We start from the raw sequence: 17,127 nt of genomic DNA on the forward strand, positions 1-17,127 counted from the left end.
CAAGTAAAGGTAAATTCTTGAAGTGTTCCTTTTGTTACCTGATAAAAGCAGTTAAAACTGTGTCCCTCTAATCCAGTTTTTTTACTTCTTAACAGAATTATCAACTTCAGCTCTCTTTAGAATGCACAAGTGGTTCAAGTAGTACACTATAGATTAAACTTGTGTTTCCTGGTACCAAATCACTTTCCCTGCTGTAGGTCACATGGTCTGGACTAGAGCACTGTACTGAATAATGTACCAGCATCTTTTTGTTAATCTTCTGATTGTTTGTTTAAATGAAAGCATATCTGCATTCAAAGAAAGCTAAAAACCAAGCTACATAAAAAGAGGGGCTAGTGGCAATGTTGCTCACGCCAATAAGAGGTAAGAAAATGTATTTTAAGGCATGGTTATTGTTTGTTTTTTTTACTGACTTTTGGTAGGTGTCTCTTTTTATTTAAGTTTGTAAAATGTTACACTGTACTGTACAGCTATTACAATTACATGATTTGAGAGGGAGCAAAATATTTCAAAGCTGCTTTGGCTAATGAGGTCCTAACTGTTCAGAACTTGACAGATTCATTGGCAGTATATGAAATCCTGTTCATTTTCTAACAACAGTACATGATTACAAGTATGGGAAAAAATAAGCAATGTTTGTATTTGCAATTGATCAGACTTCCTCCCTGGTTGATATTGGATTGATTCACTTCTTAAACTTTTTATTTATTTATTTATTCACCTTTCCTTTACGCTTTTATTAGAAGTGTTAGTGGCTCTTTTAGAGTACTTCAGGATTCCAAAGAAATCACATCAAGTGGTGCAGGCAGGAGCTGGAAAGTCTAAATGTAAACATTTTCTTGTATTCAGTCAAATAAAATTGGATTCATTACAATTGGGAAGTTATTAAAAGAAAACGAAACAAACTGTGATTAAAATCATAAAAAATAACTTGCTGACCACGCAGCTACAGGTTTGTACTTTTTAAAATAAAAATGTGAATACAGTAGCAAAACTGGGGTAACAATTTTACTGTTTTCTGACCGGGGACAAAAAATGAAGGTTGAAAACTGGAACAATCCAATTTTTCCCAGGACTTCTGGTAACCCTGCCTTGGACCTCAAAATGTCCATATTTTAACATTAACATCACCCATTTACAGAGGTTTAACAGCAACATTATAAAATTTGTACGATTTTGTTTTCCAAAATCAGTATCATTTTGTAGATTTAGTGGTCAGGCCAAAAATCAGGGTTAAGCATTTCTCTCCAAAACTAAAACAACTATCGGGAAGTCACCAAGATAATATTCATATGTTAAAATCTTATTATTGTAGAATCTGAGACATTAAGAAATTAGATGCATCAATATTTAACTAAAACTGCATTCTGCTGTTCAACAATACACATTTTCAAGTACACTGTAATATCAGTAGAGTTGATCTATGTACCACGGTCACTTCTCTAGGTACTGCACTACTGTAATGCTTAACATTATAAGCGAAAAGTAAAAATAAAAAGTGTGACATTTACGGTTGTAGTAAAATGTGTTTAATAAAAAGCTTAAACTACGCAGACCACACTGTAAATTCCCTTTTAAAAAGCTGAAAAAACCTTAACCAAAACAACAAACGCAACATTAGAAAAATACAACTGACCAATCAAAAAATAGAATGATGTAGTGTCTACCAATATTGTTAAGCAGGTATGTGGCATAGGAATCTTAGTAACCAATCCACGACAAGCCTATGACTGGCCAATGAGAACAAAAAGTTTTCGGATTGCTAACCAGTCAGAAGACATGTGAGATTGGAGGGAGGACGCGCCAATTCTGCGAGTCTCAATCCATCCGGCAAGATGGCTGCCTCGCTTTGTCTAACCGGGTCTGGTTAAATTGTAATTCTGTGGAGAAACAGGTTTTGGTTTCACTTAGATATCAACACTAATGAGAGGCAAAGCGCGCACCTCGTGTTTTCGATCAGCAAGAGATGACTGAAGAGCACAAGAGGTAAAAGTAAACAAAATCATTTCGAGTTTTTTTTTTTTTTTTTTTTTTTTTTTTTTTTTAATATTTTGTGTATCGGGCCTTTTTTTCTGAGTGATGAAGCCAGAGATTTCGTGCCCGGCATTTTGCCTCATGACCCGGTTCTGGTACAAGCATTTATGGTTTTGAAAATGGCATTGTATGTCGACTGTGAAAGAAACAAAACAGACAATGATTAAGGAAAATATATGTGAACCATCCTACTTTGGAGAGGAGGCTGGACAGAGCTAATAGTTCAGCAGAAAAGCAGGCCATTTTGTTTCACCCCCGCACTGAATAGGTTTATTTGGCTATTATTTTATCTCTGTGTATTTGATTCTCACGGAACACATGATTTGAAAGTAAACACGCTGTCCACTCGCGTTCCTTGACGCAAGTCATGTGGGAACATATGAGGATGCTTTTGTTTATATATTTCAATTATTATGGCCATTTTCGTTAAAGAACTTTGCAATATTGTAACGTTCCTCTAGCACCTTTCTATATTATGGGTGTTTATATAAGTTAGGGGCATTGTTCTTTGTAACAAGAGAGTCGCTTAATAGACAGATGTGCTGTACCGGTCTGTCTGCAGTGTAATTGGAATTCACGGTTGCAGATTTATAGCAGGTCGTATTCAGTATTGCTAAAGAAAGGAAGGAAATACTATTTTGTGGACAAAAAAAGCTGCGTATTCGTTGTGAGAAAACACAAATTGTTCTTTGTTCTTAGACAGGTGTCCATCATAATTCAGAATCTGTTCTTGACAGTAGTTTAACTTTGCAGGGAAGGTCCTGGTAAAGTGCGGAGTCTTAACGTCATTTAAAATAGGTGCATGTCACGTGCTGTCAATTTCTGAGTCGGCTGAACAAAAGTTGTTCTGCATGCATTCTCATTGTGTATGGAGCATCCGTTTGCTACATTTCTCCGAATTTGACTGTTTTATCTGGTGGGTGGTGCAGGCAGACAAACTGTAACTGTGCCCATTTACTATAATAAAACCATACCACATTCAATTGTAAATGGTGTCGCAAGATAATATTGCTCAGTTGAAGAATAAAAAATCTAGTATCAAATACAGATGTATCTTATGGAAGTTAGGAACAGTTGCGCAGTAAAAAACTTTTAAATCTTACTACATGTACCATGCTGTAACGGGGAGCGGGGGGGTGCAAGGGAAAAACTCTTGTTAAAATGAATTCAGCACTGTTAAACCATGGTCTGCTATTGACAGCAAATGTATTTGTTGCAAGTACCATTTTGCTGCAGCCCCAGTGTTGTGGTCTGGGGAATATAGTGAAGCATTTTTCAGACAAGCAGGGGTTTTCACTCTCCTAGAGGCATAGCCCTTATTTAAGGCTTTCCTTGGAAATTACATTGTAAGATATTGAAAGACTGTCTAACACCTGTGCATCACCACCTACCTGCTACAAAGACATGCTCTGCTTTTGTGCTACACCAGATATACAGCAGAACAAAGTTGCCCGTTTGATTCTACTTTACTGGGAAGCAGTATTTATCTATTTGAATATTAACATGTGCACAGTGGCTCATTTAAGTGACAAATCCTTGAAAAGGAGTAGGACAAAGTATGCGCGATCAGTGGTGCACAGTGACTAACCTAGTAAAAGCACTGCTGTCTGGAGTGCTGGGTAAGTCTTGCAAGGCTCAAATCCTGTTTTTGTTGTGTTGCTAGTTATCACAGGGTGGATTGATTTGGCCTTCCAGCAGTTTAATGAGGAAATTTTGACTGGGGATAGTTTATTTCATTGTGCTGTAGTGACTGGTATTGGTCAGGTGTACAGTGGGTGCGTTTACAGTTGCTACTCGGACCTGAGCTGGCTTACGGTGAATCAATTAAAGATTCTTATCATTTGAGCCACATGTTTACACTTGAGCACATACCTAGGCTGGTTTTGTCCATGTGTGTGCGTGCATAACCCCGAACTGTAGTGTGTGCAAAAAATATCCCAGTGCAATTAAGCCCGTCTGTCTCCAGTACTATATCTCATTTATGTTCAAGGTCATTCTATTTAAGAAATCGAGACTGTAAATACATTTTGGTACGTGGTACTCTGAGTCACACTTAAACATAAATACATTTACATGCATTTAAGGCCACATAATGCAATTAGGTTTTCAAATAAAGGGTGGAAGGTATTAAAAACACACCAAAATATAGGTAAAATAAACAAAATACAGAAGTTGAGCATACATTAATTGCTGCCATGCAGTTTTTTTTTTTTTGTTGGACTTCTGTTATAACATCTGCTATTTTTATTTCCTTTTAGTATTTCTATTTTTTTTTTTTTTGACTTGATGGCTCAAGTCTCAGGTTTTTAGTATGAACCCTTTACAAAAGTCGAAGAGTGACCTTTTGAAAGCTGTGTTAATGCACTGCACAAATTAACATTCAAGCTTTGGGTGCTTTATCAATAAATTAGCTGCCCTGGAAGCTGGTTACAGCTGTTGGGGCCAAAAGACAACCCAACTAACTCTGTATGTGCATGCACTCGTTTTATAGCACCTTGCCTACATACACCCCTGTTAGAGATTCATTCAGATCCCAATCAGTTGCTTGAGGCTGTGCTATATTATTCCAGTAGATTCCCAAAGTTTTATAAGCAGATTGTCGGGAACCAAGAATGTTCATAGGTCTGAAATGTCTTTACAGTGACTCTCCAACTTGGACAGAGGAATATCTACTACCAGCTAACGCTAGCATCTGTCAAAGGGACCTCTAATGTTGTCCCTAATGTATTTTTTGCTGTAGAATTAAAATTTTGCCAGGTTCACATTAAGAATCGTAAAATACGCTATGGTAATTGGTGGATAATAACCAAATGGTTGCAGATTTATAGTAGGTCTTACTCAGTATTGCAAAAGAAAGGATGGAAATAATATTTTGTGGACAAAAAAGCTGTGTTTGTTGTGAGAGAATAAATACTGTTCTCTGTTCTTAGACAGGTGTCCATAATTCAGGATCTGTTCTTGACAGTAGTTGAACTTTGCAGGTAAGGTCCTGATAAAATGTCAGGTCTTAACGTCATTTAAAATAGATGCATGTCATGTGCTGTCAATTTGAGTCGGCTGAACAAAAGTTGTAGTTTTGTTCTGCATGCATTCTCATTGTGTATGGAGCATCTGTTTGCTACATTTCTCCGAATTTAACTGTTTTATCTGGTGTGTGGTGCAGAAGCCTGGATTCAAAGGGGCGCCATAGCCTACCACCTGGATATCTGGAAACTGGTTTTAAATTAGATGCTTCTGTGAGGAGGTATGTTTACTTTCATTGAGCAATGTAGTTTCCTGTGCAAGTATTGTAGTTGGTTTCGTTTGTCTGATAGCTTTGTTGCTGCATTCTATCTAAAATGCTTCCATGCATCTCGGTACAAATGCAGTTAAGTTTTAAACTTTCAGTTCAGTTTTACCGAAAACTAATTGGATGTCACAAACATTCTGAACTTTATTTTAAAATACTTAGCTAACACAACAACTTTAACAACTTGGTTAAATAAACATTAGGCTATGTACAAAATACCTTCCTATTAGGAGACATACAGAAATGCCATAATAACAGCAGCAATAACATAAGGATACCTGTCAGCTCTCACGAATCTCGTGTGAGACTGCCTTAACATTAGCGTCCTTGTTGCAATAATGTTTTCCGGTCATAACAGCAAAACACAAAATGCATTAGACTATCTAGCTAGCTAATTTATACAATCCACTTAACTAAATGATTTACTTTTCCCCACATTTTCAAACCACACTCATTATATAGACTACCGGTCTACGTTAAATCAAATCAGAAACATACCTGTGTGTTCAAGTTCCAGTGAATAAAAAATAAACAGCCTATGTAGGCAATAGCTTGCTATGTATGTAGCTAGCTTAATAATATTAATAAATAAACAAATGAACAAAAAGACCTAAGTGGCATTAACACACTAGCTTTCCATGGAAGCAAAAAAAAATAAAAAATCCTAACAAAAACTTTAGGAATAATTAGGCTGTCAGTGTCTGTTATTATCATGTTCACTTATTCTTGTTTAAAAAAATCAGCATGCCCACATGGTCTGGGAGAAGACGAGTGCGCAGTCTGCTGACTATCAGGCCCGCAGCTGAGAAAACACTCTCAGCTGTTACAGAGGTTGCTGGGATGCACAGGTAGACTTTTGCAAGCCGTGATCATTTCCTGGACCTGCTTTCATTCACCTTACACCATGCCAGAGTGTCTTCATAGGGAGGAATGCACTCATCTTGTATGTACTTTTCCAGTTCCTTTTGCAGAGAGGTTGTGGTGTCTCTGTAGTACCCATCTCAGAATAAAGTAGCCACAGTAGAATCCTTGTCAGAGCATTGTTGCTTTGCGGGTGGTCCACTTGCCTCTGATGTACCTGGTTCCTTTTCTGCGATATCGGTGTTCTCTGGGAGACTTGAAAGTAATTTCCCAACTTTATCTTTGACTGCATTCCTGACTGCATCCTCTATAAACTTCAGGTGTTTGTGTCTGGGGTCTAAAAATGAAGCGATAAGTGCCACCTTCTGCTCTGTTTCTCTTGTCTTCGGGTGCCAAACGGCGCTTAAGTGACTCGGACACAGTTGTTTTAAACTGTGAGACTTTTGTGGACTCTCCTGCGGTAGAAATCAGATGCTTGGACGTGACAAGGTACATCATAGAGATCGATACCTCTGACTCGCCGCGCAAAGCAGAGCGTAACACTAGCAGTAGCTCCTCGATAACGTCCCAACTGTGGTCAGCCAGGTCAAGTGTGCAGGCATTTGAAAGGTTTGTGTACACGTTGTCAAACAGGACTGCGACAACTGCACATCTGTGTTCCTGTAAGTGCTCAAACATACCATAGATTGAATTCCATCGGGTCCGGCACCACTGCACCAGTCGGTGCTCAGGCAGAGTTTGCTGTTTTTGTTTCAACTTCAGAGCCTGAGTAGCTATTGCACTGTGATGAAAATGCGACACAAGACGGCTGGCCGCACCGACTACATTATGTATGGCACCAAGTTTAAAACCATATTTGATGGCAAGCTTCAGATGGGACTCAAATTCGAGTCCCATTCAACAAACTCTTGAGTTTGCTAAGATGATGTTGCTGGCATTGTCGTGAACACAGGCAGTGATTTTCCCCCGTAAACCCCAATGGTCTACAGCGGCGTTCAACACATTTGGGAGAGTCTCTGGTGCGTGCCTCTCTGGCATGCCGCAAGTCTCTGTAGTCTAGCAAGTTTTTTAGATTAGTCTCCCCCCCACTGTGCCGTAATAAATGGATAATGTATATAAAGTTGTGGTTTCTAAGAAAGGTACCAGCCTATTACAATACAATTACAGTTGTAAATACACTCAGATTCCATGGCTACCTGGTTCCTCCATTCAGTTAGGTTCTAAGACCTTACAGACTGCAAGGAGTTATTTTGTGCATTGCAACCAGAGACACGAATATTCTTGAAAAATAGAGCCTTTTAATACTTGCTCTGACGACAACCTTGACGATACAGAGGAAGCACCAAAAACAGTGAAACCCTTGCTCTAACGTCGCCTGGGCCGCGTTCAATAAGCAGAGAGCTTTTTTGTGGCTCTTTGAGGCCAAAGTAGGTCTTATTGAATGATATGTTAGCAAACGTTTTCAAAAATGGTGGACAAAGTTGCAATGAGGTTAGTTTTGCAGGAGTTTCTGGAAGATAGACAGCCTCATGCCTACATGACCGTATACTCAGCAACCCCAGGTGTACATTGAAGGAGAAAGGGAGGGTTGTTGGTTTGTAGTTTTTGGAATGAGGTTAGATGCCCTTCTGACCACTTCTGAAAGTATATCTGAGTGGATTAACAGCAGAGTTCCAGGGCTCTGTGGTTTGGGTATGGCATCAGGCAGCGGGATATGAAAAAATCTCTTTAGAGGGGCTTCTGAGTGGCGCATCCAGTAAAGGCGCTCCATGTGGAGTGCAGGATGTGCCCTATAGCCTGGGGATTGCAGGTTCGAGTCCAAGCTATGTCACAGACGACCGTGACCGGGAGTTCCTAGGGGGTGGCACACAATTGGCAGAGTGCTGCCCGGGTAGGGAGGGCCTAGTTCGGCAGGGGAATCCACGGCTCGCCGCGCATCAGCAACCCCGATGGGGCGCCTGTGGTTCTGCAGTGGAGCCGCCAGATCTGTGTTGTCTTCCGGCACTGTAGGTCTGGTGGCCTCGCTGTGGATCCGCAGTGCTAAAAATGAGTGGCAGGAGCACGTTTCGGAGGAAAATCTCTTAGTTTTGTCTGAAGGATGTAAAAGGCTAAAAATGACTAGCAAACTGTTTCTATTCTGTTATTTACATACAAAGTATTGCAGATGAAAATGTTAAGCTCTGTCAATGAACGTGTGTACTGCACAGAAACAGAAATAAGACTGACAGTAGCTTACTGGGTTATAGAAATGACAGAACGTACAGCGACAGCTAGGCAGAGAAGAGGTTATGTGTAACTGCAAACGCTCAATACAGCATATGCCATCTGACTAAAGGTCTCCACACACCAGACGCTGTGTGCCAAACGAACGTGTCGTACGTCACCGCACCAGGACAAAAAAAATAAAACATGCAACGGCCGACACAGAAGCAATGTGATAAAATAGGATTGGTGTCTAAGTTTGCGATTTGTCGCGCGACAGCTAGGGAACTGACCTATAAAGCCTTCAGTAAACAATGGCAGAAGAAAAAAAATAATTATTGCAATATCAAAACCCGCAGCTGTACAATATAGGACAAAAAATGATAGACACGGCAATGAGGGAGAAGATCTGGCAGTCCGTTTCCAGGGAGCTGGATATCGCTGGTGTGTAGGTTTTTGTTTACATTTCCTAAAAGTATTCTGAAAAGCTATTACGCGTTCTGCGTTTTTATTAGCTGTATAACAGGACTAACATACGTGTGATATTTGTTTATTTATTTATTTTCCCCCAGCTATGATACTCTGAGGATAGTTGCCTGTTACATCGTATCAAACAGAGTAAAACACAAATATATTTGTGTGTTTTTTATTAGTATTTAATTGTAATGTTGATACTTTTCTTGCTTTTGTTTTATCATCTCATACATTACATTGAGGTGGTAAATAAGTGTATGTAAATTAGGTATTTTTGTCATTTGTAGCGAATACGTGTCAAAATATTTGTTTTAATATTCTGATATTTGTCCCATTACTAATATATCTATGTATCTCATAATTAAACCTTAGATATGCTTGTGTGCATGTTTACATATACATGTAAATCGGTTATTATTTGTAATATTATATAAAAAAAACACAAACCTAATTTGAATACATTTGAACTCATTTTGTCTGATACAGACACACCAATAGTTCGCAATGGTGTAAAAGGTATTGTCACAGCGAAAATACAATTTTATCGCCAAATTGCATCGCGTCTGGTGTGTGGAGACCGTAAATCTGAAAAAAAGGAATGTCTTCTACATTCAATACCATGGCTACAGTATATGACCATGTTATCAATGCATGTGTAATACTGTAGTACTGGCACTATACATGCATTATAGTAAGCTTGGATGATAAACTGTAGCATGTATAGTGGTAGTACTACCGTGTGGGTTACACTGTGTACGTTTGTACTTAAGGGAAGGGGAAGGGGGTGGGGGGTTGCTTCAGCTCCTCTTTCAGGGAATCATAACAATAGTTAAATACTATGTTGCCTTTTCTAGCAAGGCTTACGGACAGCATTTCATTTTAATTCCATGGTGTAATTCGGTGAGATTGCTGTTTTTGTGACAAAATGTAGGCTAGTGAACTATCTACATTTAGAGCAAAGGGAACGGAAAATCTAAATGATTCAGTAAATTGTATCAGTCTTGTTGAATAACATTACTGTGCAGAGTATGTTCAGTCAACCTATTTGCAATTTGCCTGCCGTATCTTTTAAAAAAAAAATATCCATATCAAATTACTTATTAATGAGATTCAAGATAAGGATGTGTTGTGGTTTTGTGTGTTTTTTTTTTTCTTCTCGAGGACAACGAATTTGTCACTCTAAATGTAAATACCCACCCTCCATTTTGTTCACTGATGCTACAGTGCCACCTTTAGCACAGGAGTGAATGCACAGCTCTCTAAAATGGTTGATATGCAGTCTGTAACCCTTTCATGTCTTATTTTCTTTGTCAGAGCTGAAGTGTCTTTTATATTCACTACTCACTGCGTAGTCAGTTTTCATGATGTGGTGTTCTTTTGGTTATTATATATTGTTGAAAGAATCTTTAAGGTAAAAGCTATTTGCTGTCGTTTGTAACCCTGTAATTCACAAGTATTTGTACAGCAGTATTTAAGATAAACTGTGGTGATTTTAAATAAAAGCACAGAAGTGGAAGGATCTTAGGGCGAGTCTTGGTTTAAGACTGCATTTGTTCCGGTCTTAGTGGTGCTGGAACAAACAAACAAACTTTTATTTAAATGTGAGAGACAAATTACCATGTTTGTGTAAAGCATGATAAGTGTATTGTATTCAATGGAAGCTCGGATTTAAAACAACTGTGGCGTAAAAGTGATTTTGTAGGCAATATATGGTTTTGAAAGTAAACAAGCTTCAGTGTGGATTATAGGTTAGTTGTTAGCTATGTTCTGTACCATTGATTTTCAGTCTCATTGGTACATGGTACAGACCCATGCTCCTGTCTCACATTCCCTTAGTCTAAACACAAGGCAAAGCTAATCTAAACACATCTGGTGTTTGTTACTGAAAATAAACAAAGCGACCACATTTAAAACAAACTGATTTAATTAGTACAGTGGCAAAGCATACAGGTTGTACCAGGTTGATAGGGGACTGTGACCTAGGTCTGTAACAATAGTTGATCATTGTGACTTTATTGATCATTTGCTTTGTCTTGATTTATTCTTTTGAAATGTATTGTCAATGTAGTTGTATTGTCCATAATCATGTTTGACAGTCATCAAAAGATGAAAATGATATTTTAACCACTGGGCATGTCAATGATGTGTTAATCACGAAAACCATTCCTCGTCGTTTGTACCTTTTATTGTTTGCTTTTTGTTTTCTGTTACTTAACAATTTTTCTGTTTTTTGTGTGTTCAGACATTGTTTTACATTTCGCCATAATTTGCAGTTCTGTTTTAAACTCACTATCTAACTGTAATATAGCTTTAACCCTTTGCGGCCCAATGTTGGACCAGGTCCGACATTACAATTTTCCCTTTCCAGTCCGATGTCGGACCCTGTCCGACATCATCAAAAAGATGTATAGAGAAAACCTTTCAATGGCCGAGTGTGACTGATATGAGCCGAATAAAGCCAAAATAAAAGGGCGTATCTGATAGCCCCGTGCACCACAGAGATAACATGGACACAAACAAACAAAGGGATAGCTGCTTCCGCATCCAGCGCTCAAAGAATATCACAGACATTTGCGGGGCTTTTTGAGATGTTACAGTAATAAATAATGACTTGGATCGCATTGTTGAGGAGTTTAGTGATTTAAATTGCGTCACCAGGAGAGGATTTATCAGTATGCCTGTCCATAAAGTGGTATGTGAAAAGTACAGCGAACAAGGGGTGGGGCCTGACGGGAGATGTTGTACTGAGTGTCCTTTTTTCGATCCAGTGCCTTTTAAACCTGTTTTACTCCTGGGGGTGGGGGGGTGGAATTCAAACAGTGCGTGTCAAATAAATAGCATGTGTGAAAATAAATTGGACCTGATGTGCCTGACAAGCTCTGAATAAATGGACCGCTAAGGGTTAAATTCTGTGAACAAGCATTCTGCTGTAACCATAATCTCGTTTTAAATCTTACAAGCGGAGTCTCCAATCGTAATTTAGAATTTGCTGCCACTCTGTAGTTGGGGCAGGTTTAAAGTATTCAGAACAAATCAGTGATGGATAAGTCAGGAAGGAGGGAGATTGCGCCACTGCACGGAGAGTTGTTTTTTTTTTTTATGGGAAAAGGAATGAAGTCAATGTGAATTGAGTAACCATTTCCAGTGTTCATTGACTGTACACAGATTATTATTTTTTTGTATGGGGGGGTGTGTGTGTTGTCGTTTTTTTTTTTTTTTAAATTGGTTAAATCCGAAAATCAGAAGTCCTAATTATACAATGCAGTAAAATTTACCAACAGTCCAAAAAATAATGAGCCTAGAGCATGAGAACATTAGACAATTTATGACAAATGTGGCCATTCAGTCGTCTCTTTCTTCGGTTATTAGATGCTGATTGGGAAAGCATTGGAGAGTGTGTGTTTGAAAACCCACCGCTGACGCACCATCTGCTTTTATTATGTCATGAACCGTATAAACTGGGAACTTCATGTTTTCAGTGGTATGGAAACTCCTGGAACACAAGCTAACTGTACCTTTCACTTTGGCCTATGACCCAAGATGACTGCCCATATTAGAATAATGCAATTTTATATTTTTCATACTTGACAAATTTATGTATTCTGTGATTCCTCTGCAAAGCTGCCCTGCCACAGTTTCAAAGCCTAGTGTGTTGGAGACCATGACATTGACCTAATATGGCTGCCATTGAGGTTGTGGCCTTGTGAAGCTGTTGCTGAATAGAGACAGTGCAGTTTTAGCTAATGTCTTCATGTTTAGTACGCAGCTAAAGTCTTTGATTTTCTTAAGAAAAAATATTTTGCATAAAATGGAAAATACATACTGCTTTTTGGTAATGTTGGGGCAGGGAAAATGTGCTTTGTTGCAAAATCCACATTGTCTAGTTACAGGAAAATACGTACAACAAAATCATTTTTTTTTTTTTTTTTGCTTTTTCTTTTTTAGTACGAGCAAGTTGAATACATTGGTGGAGAAACTTCATGAATATTTGGCTCATTCATCAGAAGAATCTGAGGAAACAAATTCGCCCCCGGCTTCAGACAGATCATTAGGTAAGTCCATAAGAAATGTGTAATTTCCTGTATTTGCCATTGAAGCCTGCTGCTGTGATCTAAAGTTTGTCCTACTGAATTGCTTGCATATGTGTTTGTTTGTGAATACACAAACCTTTCCATGACAGATGTTTTAATTTTAAAGTTTCTAAAACGTTTAAACCAGTGTAATTGTTTAAGTGTGGTCTTTACCTTTTTTGTGTAACTACTATGTCCATCCTGTTTTGTGTACTGTATTTTTGTATCGGTATGAAATATATTGTTAAATTTAAAACTGAATTCACCCCCAGGTAAAAGTAACAGAAGTGATAGATTGCACAACAAGGAGCAAAACATGGAGGAGGTGAGTTTTGTCAAACTGTTTCTCTCAGCATTGTTTTGTGGACTTGAGGATGAAGAGAGTTGGAGTCTGGACTTGAAAGTCAGATCAGCCAGTGGTTTGTCGTCTTACACTGGGCAAAGCATACTCCTCCAGTTGTAAAATTAGTTTGGGGCAGGGTGTTTTTATCTGGGTTAAAAGTAAATTAGTTGCCTAATTTGCTAAATAACTTTATAAAATGCCCTGGAAAAATCAAGCACACTGACCAAAAGTAATTGTTCGTGCATGTCCATTTTTAAAAAAAATTGATGAGACTACTATTTCTTGATTTTATGTTACTCCAGTTTTACTTTGACAATTATGTATGGCAGTTACTGACTCCTCTTCATCTTGTTTTCCAGCCTGGCAGCTCATCTGAGAGTTTGAAGTCTCCATTATCTTCCCGTTCAAAAAGGTTAGTTTTAGTTTCAGTTGAAGGTTTCGATAACCATTTGATTGAGCTCACTTGCACAGGTAGGATGACCATATCACTTTGTGTTCACTGAGAAGTTTGGAACAACTCTGGCTTTTTAACTAACTTATCTGTTTATCTTTCTAAGATAAATAGATAAGTGAAAGATACCCAAGATGACAGGTAAAGGTACCACAATGCATTATGCCATATGGTTACTCTAGCAAAGGGAACGTAGAACATGCATTAGAGTGGTTTTGCAGAACTGTGTTTAGGGCCGCGGAAACACAGCTGAAGACGAGATGTGTAAGGAGAGTGAGGGCTGGCGATTCCTTCTTATCTGCCATTTTCTTTGATGGAAAGGATAGCTTCTAGGGATGTAAGGGAACTGAGATTCTGAGCAGGTTCCTGGACTATCTAAAATTGCTCTTGTTGCTTTTTTTTTTAGTACCGCTTTCGATAACATGGGCAATAGAAATCCTGAGTGGTCACTAGAGAGGTTGTGGTTTTTATATAGGTTTTCACCAAATGTTGTTTTGCTAGAGTTTTAACCATAAAGTAATGGGGCACTTTTTTACCTTTACAGGAAACCTTCAGTAGTAACCAAATACACTGGGTCGGAAGATTCTGATAATTCACAGGAAAGTGACAATGAGGAGAAGTTCAGAACATCAAAGAATAAATTAGATGTGAAAAGATTGCCAAAAGGTAATTATTATACAATATTTGAAGTAGGTCTTTATTAAATTGTAAATTGACCTTCCAAGATTTAAAGGACAATGCTGAATTAAGGCTTGAGCGATTCACCCCCTTGGAACGTGATCTACTCTTTGGAATGGCTTTTACATGGAGTTGTCTAAACTAAACCCATTTGCTACTCCGTGGTGTAGTGTTACTGATTTATAGCGTTGGTACATCCACCTGCATCTGTTTCCACTTTTCACTGGACGTCAGCGCAGAGAGATTTATGTGTTTAAAACAGAATTCTAGCCCATCCAAATAATTGGTCTAATAAGAAAAGGATGTATTACACCTAGTGCTGTGACAAATATCTGAATAGTCTAACATGTTTTTTTACATGTTTTTGTATACAAAAATCAAATGTTTTTATTCGCTAGAAATGATAGAAATACCTTTTAAAAAATGGCAAAAAACACATATATAAAAAACAGGATCAACATTGCAGCTCTGAGCCTCTATTAAAATTTTAGACATCAAAAAGTAATCAAACCAGATTACACATGCATGGTGATCTCTATGGATCTGGGTCAAAAACGCATTGTGCTGGTTTAGAGCGAGTCAGAATCTCATGAGAGAAAAAAGGCAAGCAGGTCATTCTGAAATGCCTTGCTTAAAAGTGCCCAATTTGCTGGAATTGTGTAGTAGTTAAGTTGATTTTATGTCTTCTATATATTTTTGTTGTGACTTTGTTATGTGGAATGTAATAAAGTGTAAGAACCAAAATGGTGTTTTTCTCCCTCTTGTTTTACAACGCCATTTCCACGTTTGTTTTATTTGACATGTTTTAAAGTTAAATTTGTTTGTTTGCTTGTTCAGCTACAAAAAGGCACAAGTAAACCTCATGCTTTATGAAAATGTGTCTATAGCTGCTGTTTACTGTGAAGAAACAGCAATGGCAAGAAATGAACAAAACAATAAATAATAAAAAATGCAGTTTCAATTTTATGTAATATTTATTTCAGGAAAGAACAAAACAACGTTGAATTTGAACTGCTATTTGGCATTCTTTTGTTTTGTAGTTAATTCACTGGTAAAGTAACTCCAGGTAATGTTTCTTGGAGGATGATGGAGTTAATTATGAAATATTTTTTTCTAGGAACAGTGGTGGTTGAGCCCGAGCCAGTATCAAATGAAGCAAAAGATGATTTCAGAGGGCCAGAGTTCAGAACTAAAACTGCCAAACCTAAAGCAGAAAGTTCGAAAAAGCGAGGAGGTAAGAATTTTTTTTCCAGTGAGGACAGCGTAATAGCCAGTGCTGTGTTTTGCACTGTCATAATGGATACTGTTCAACCCTGTGGGTTATGATCTTAAAAAAAAAAAAAAAAAAAAAAAAAAAAATGTTGCCCTTTAAAAATTGATGTTTATTTTTCAGAAGTTGCCATCTCCTGAATGTAGGAGTAATTTTTTTACAGTAAAAAATTCTTATAGATAACAATTTTTGTTTATAGATGTGTGTGTCTTTATAAAAGGTTCATGGATGTTGAATGATTATTTACTGCGTCTTATCTATGTTTGGGTGTAAATGTATTTACAGGTAATACATTGTGGTCTATTGCATGGAAGTGTGCCTTTTTAGAGTTTCTCCAGAAGGATGAATCTCTTTCTTTTTAGATTCTCATCTCTCTCATATATCATTGGGGGAGTCTTGAAAGTAAATGGTGTAGATGGGTTTTGCTGTAAAATGATCCATCCACAGAATTCTTGAAAAACAAGTTTACTGTACTGTGTTAACCTTTGTTTTATCCAGCTGAAGTGCTTTTTTTCCCAAAATATTTATTTATTTATGTTTTTGCAGAAGAAAGCATGCATGGCATCGTCAGCTGTACTTCCTGTGGGCAACAAGTGAACCATTTCCAAAAAGATTCATTTTATCAGCATCCTGCACTTAAAGTTCTTGTCTGTAAGGTATGTAAATCGATGTTTTTGATTTTGAAATAGTTAATTGTACACATGATATTGTTGCATCCCAATTAAGTTAGTCAAAGCTGCTTAAGGTCACATTGAAGGGACTGACCAAAAATTGTGACAGTAAGCGGAGTTGACACTATCAGACGTTAGCTAATAACTTAGTAAAAATAAATGCATTATGCCTCTGTAAATAGAAGAAAACACCTAACAGCTTTAATAATACTTCCTTACAGTTTACCGTGTGAAAAACTACAGAATCTTCCACATGTGCTTTTTGGCATTAACCCTATGAGTAGTACGAACGTACCAGAACATTCTGCAACTTTAAACTTGAATTACTGAGCCTACAAAACCCCTGATCACATAATATTGTAACACTAGGTTTCTATAAAAACTTTTATTGGTCCTTTGCTCCCTCTGCCAGATATTGACTGAATTACATATAATTATTCAAGTCACAAATGTCAACAGTGTTTGTAAATCGGCGAAAATCTCTCAGCGAGAAAGAAGTATTAATAATAATACTGAATTCAGATTCCAATTTAAATTCAAATGCATACAATTCTTTCACTGAATTGAATGTCAGCGAGTGTGTCAGTGAAGACATAAGCGAAGAATATTTACCATTAACATCAATTGACAGTGAAGAGGCGGCGCCAAGCCCTGTGCATTGCTCCATGCTTCAAGGCGTATCATACGCTGAAGCACTAGACACTCTTACTCCCTCTGCCCCCACAACCTGTTCACCCGGATATGATTTATTAATGTCTCTCGCTCGCTCGCTGTCTCTGGTTCA

The 17,127-nt window shown here is 37.9% G+C and overlaps 1 protein-coding gene across 1 annotated transcript in view; it reads left to right on the forward strand.

Annotated features, from left to right (window-relative positions):
* Positions 1 to 1,830: 1,830 nt before the first annotated feature.
* LOC121295282 (transcriptional regulator ATRX-like) overlaps positions 1,831 to 17,127 on the forward strand; it is an 81,548-nt gene continuing 66,251 nt past the window's right edge. Inside the window, exons 1-7 of the mRNA XM_041219736.1 lie at positions 1,831 to 1,986; positions 12,806 to 12,912; positions 13,203 to 13,255; positions 13,633 to 13,685; positions 14,269 to 14,390; positions 15,520 to 15,636; positions 16,219 to 16,328. Of these exons, the coding sequence (XP_041075670.1) occupies positions 1,967 to 1,986; positions 12,806 to 12,912; positions 13,203 to 13,255; positions 13,633 to 13,685; positions 14,269 to 14,390; positions 15,520 to 15,636; positions 16,219 to 16,328 (582 nt within the window). The 5' untranslated portion in view covers positions 1,831 to 1,966. The remainder of the gene's footprint in view (positions 1,987 to 12,805; positions 12,913 to 13,202; positions 13,256 to 13,632; positions 13,686 to 14,268; positions 14,391 to 15,519; positions 15,637 to 16,218; positions 16,329 to 17,127) is intronic.

This window comes from Polyodon spathula, chromosome 20 (genome assembly GCF_017654505.1).
Source record: "Polyodon spathula isolate WHYD16114869_AA chromosome 20, ASM1765450v1, whole genome shotgun sequence".
NCBI classification, from domain to species: Eukaryota; Metazoa; Chordata; class Actinopteri; order Acipenseriformes; family Polyodontidae; genus Polyodon; species Polyodon spathula.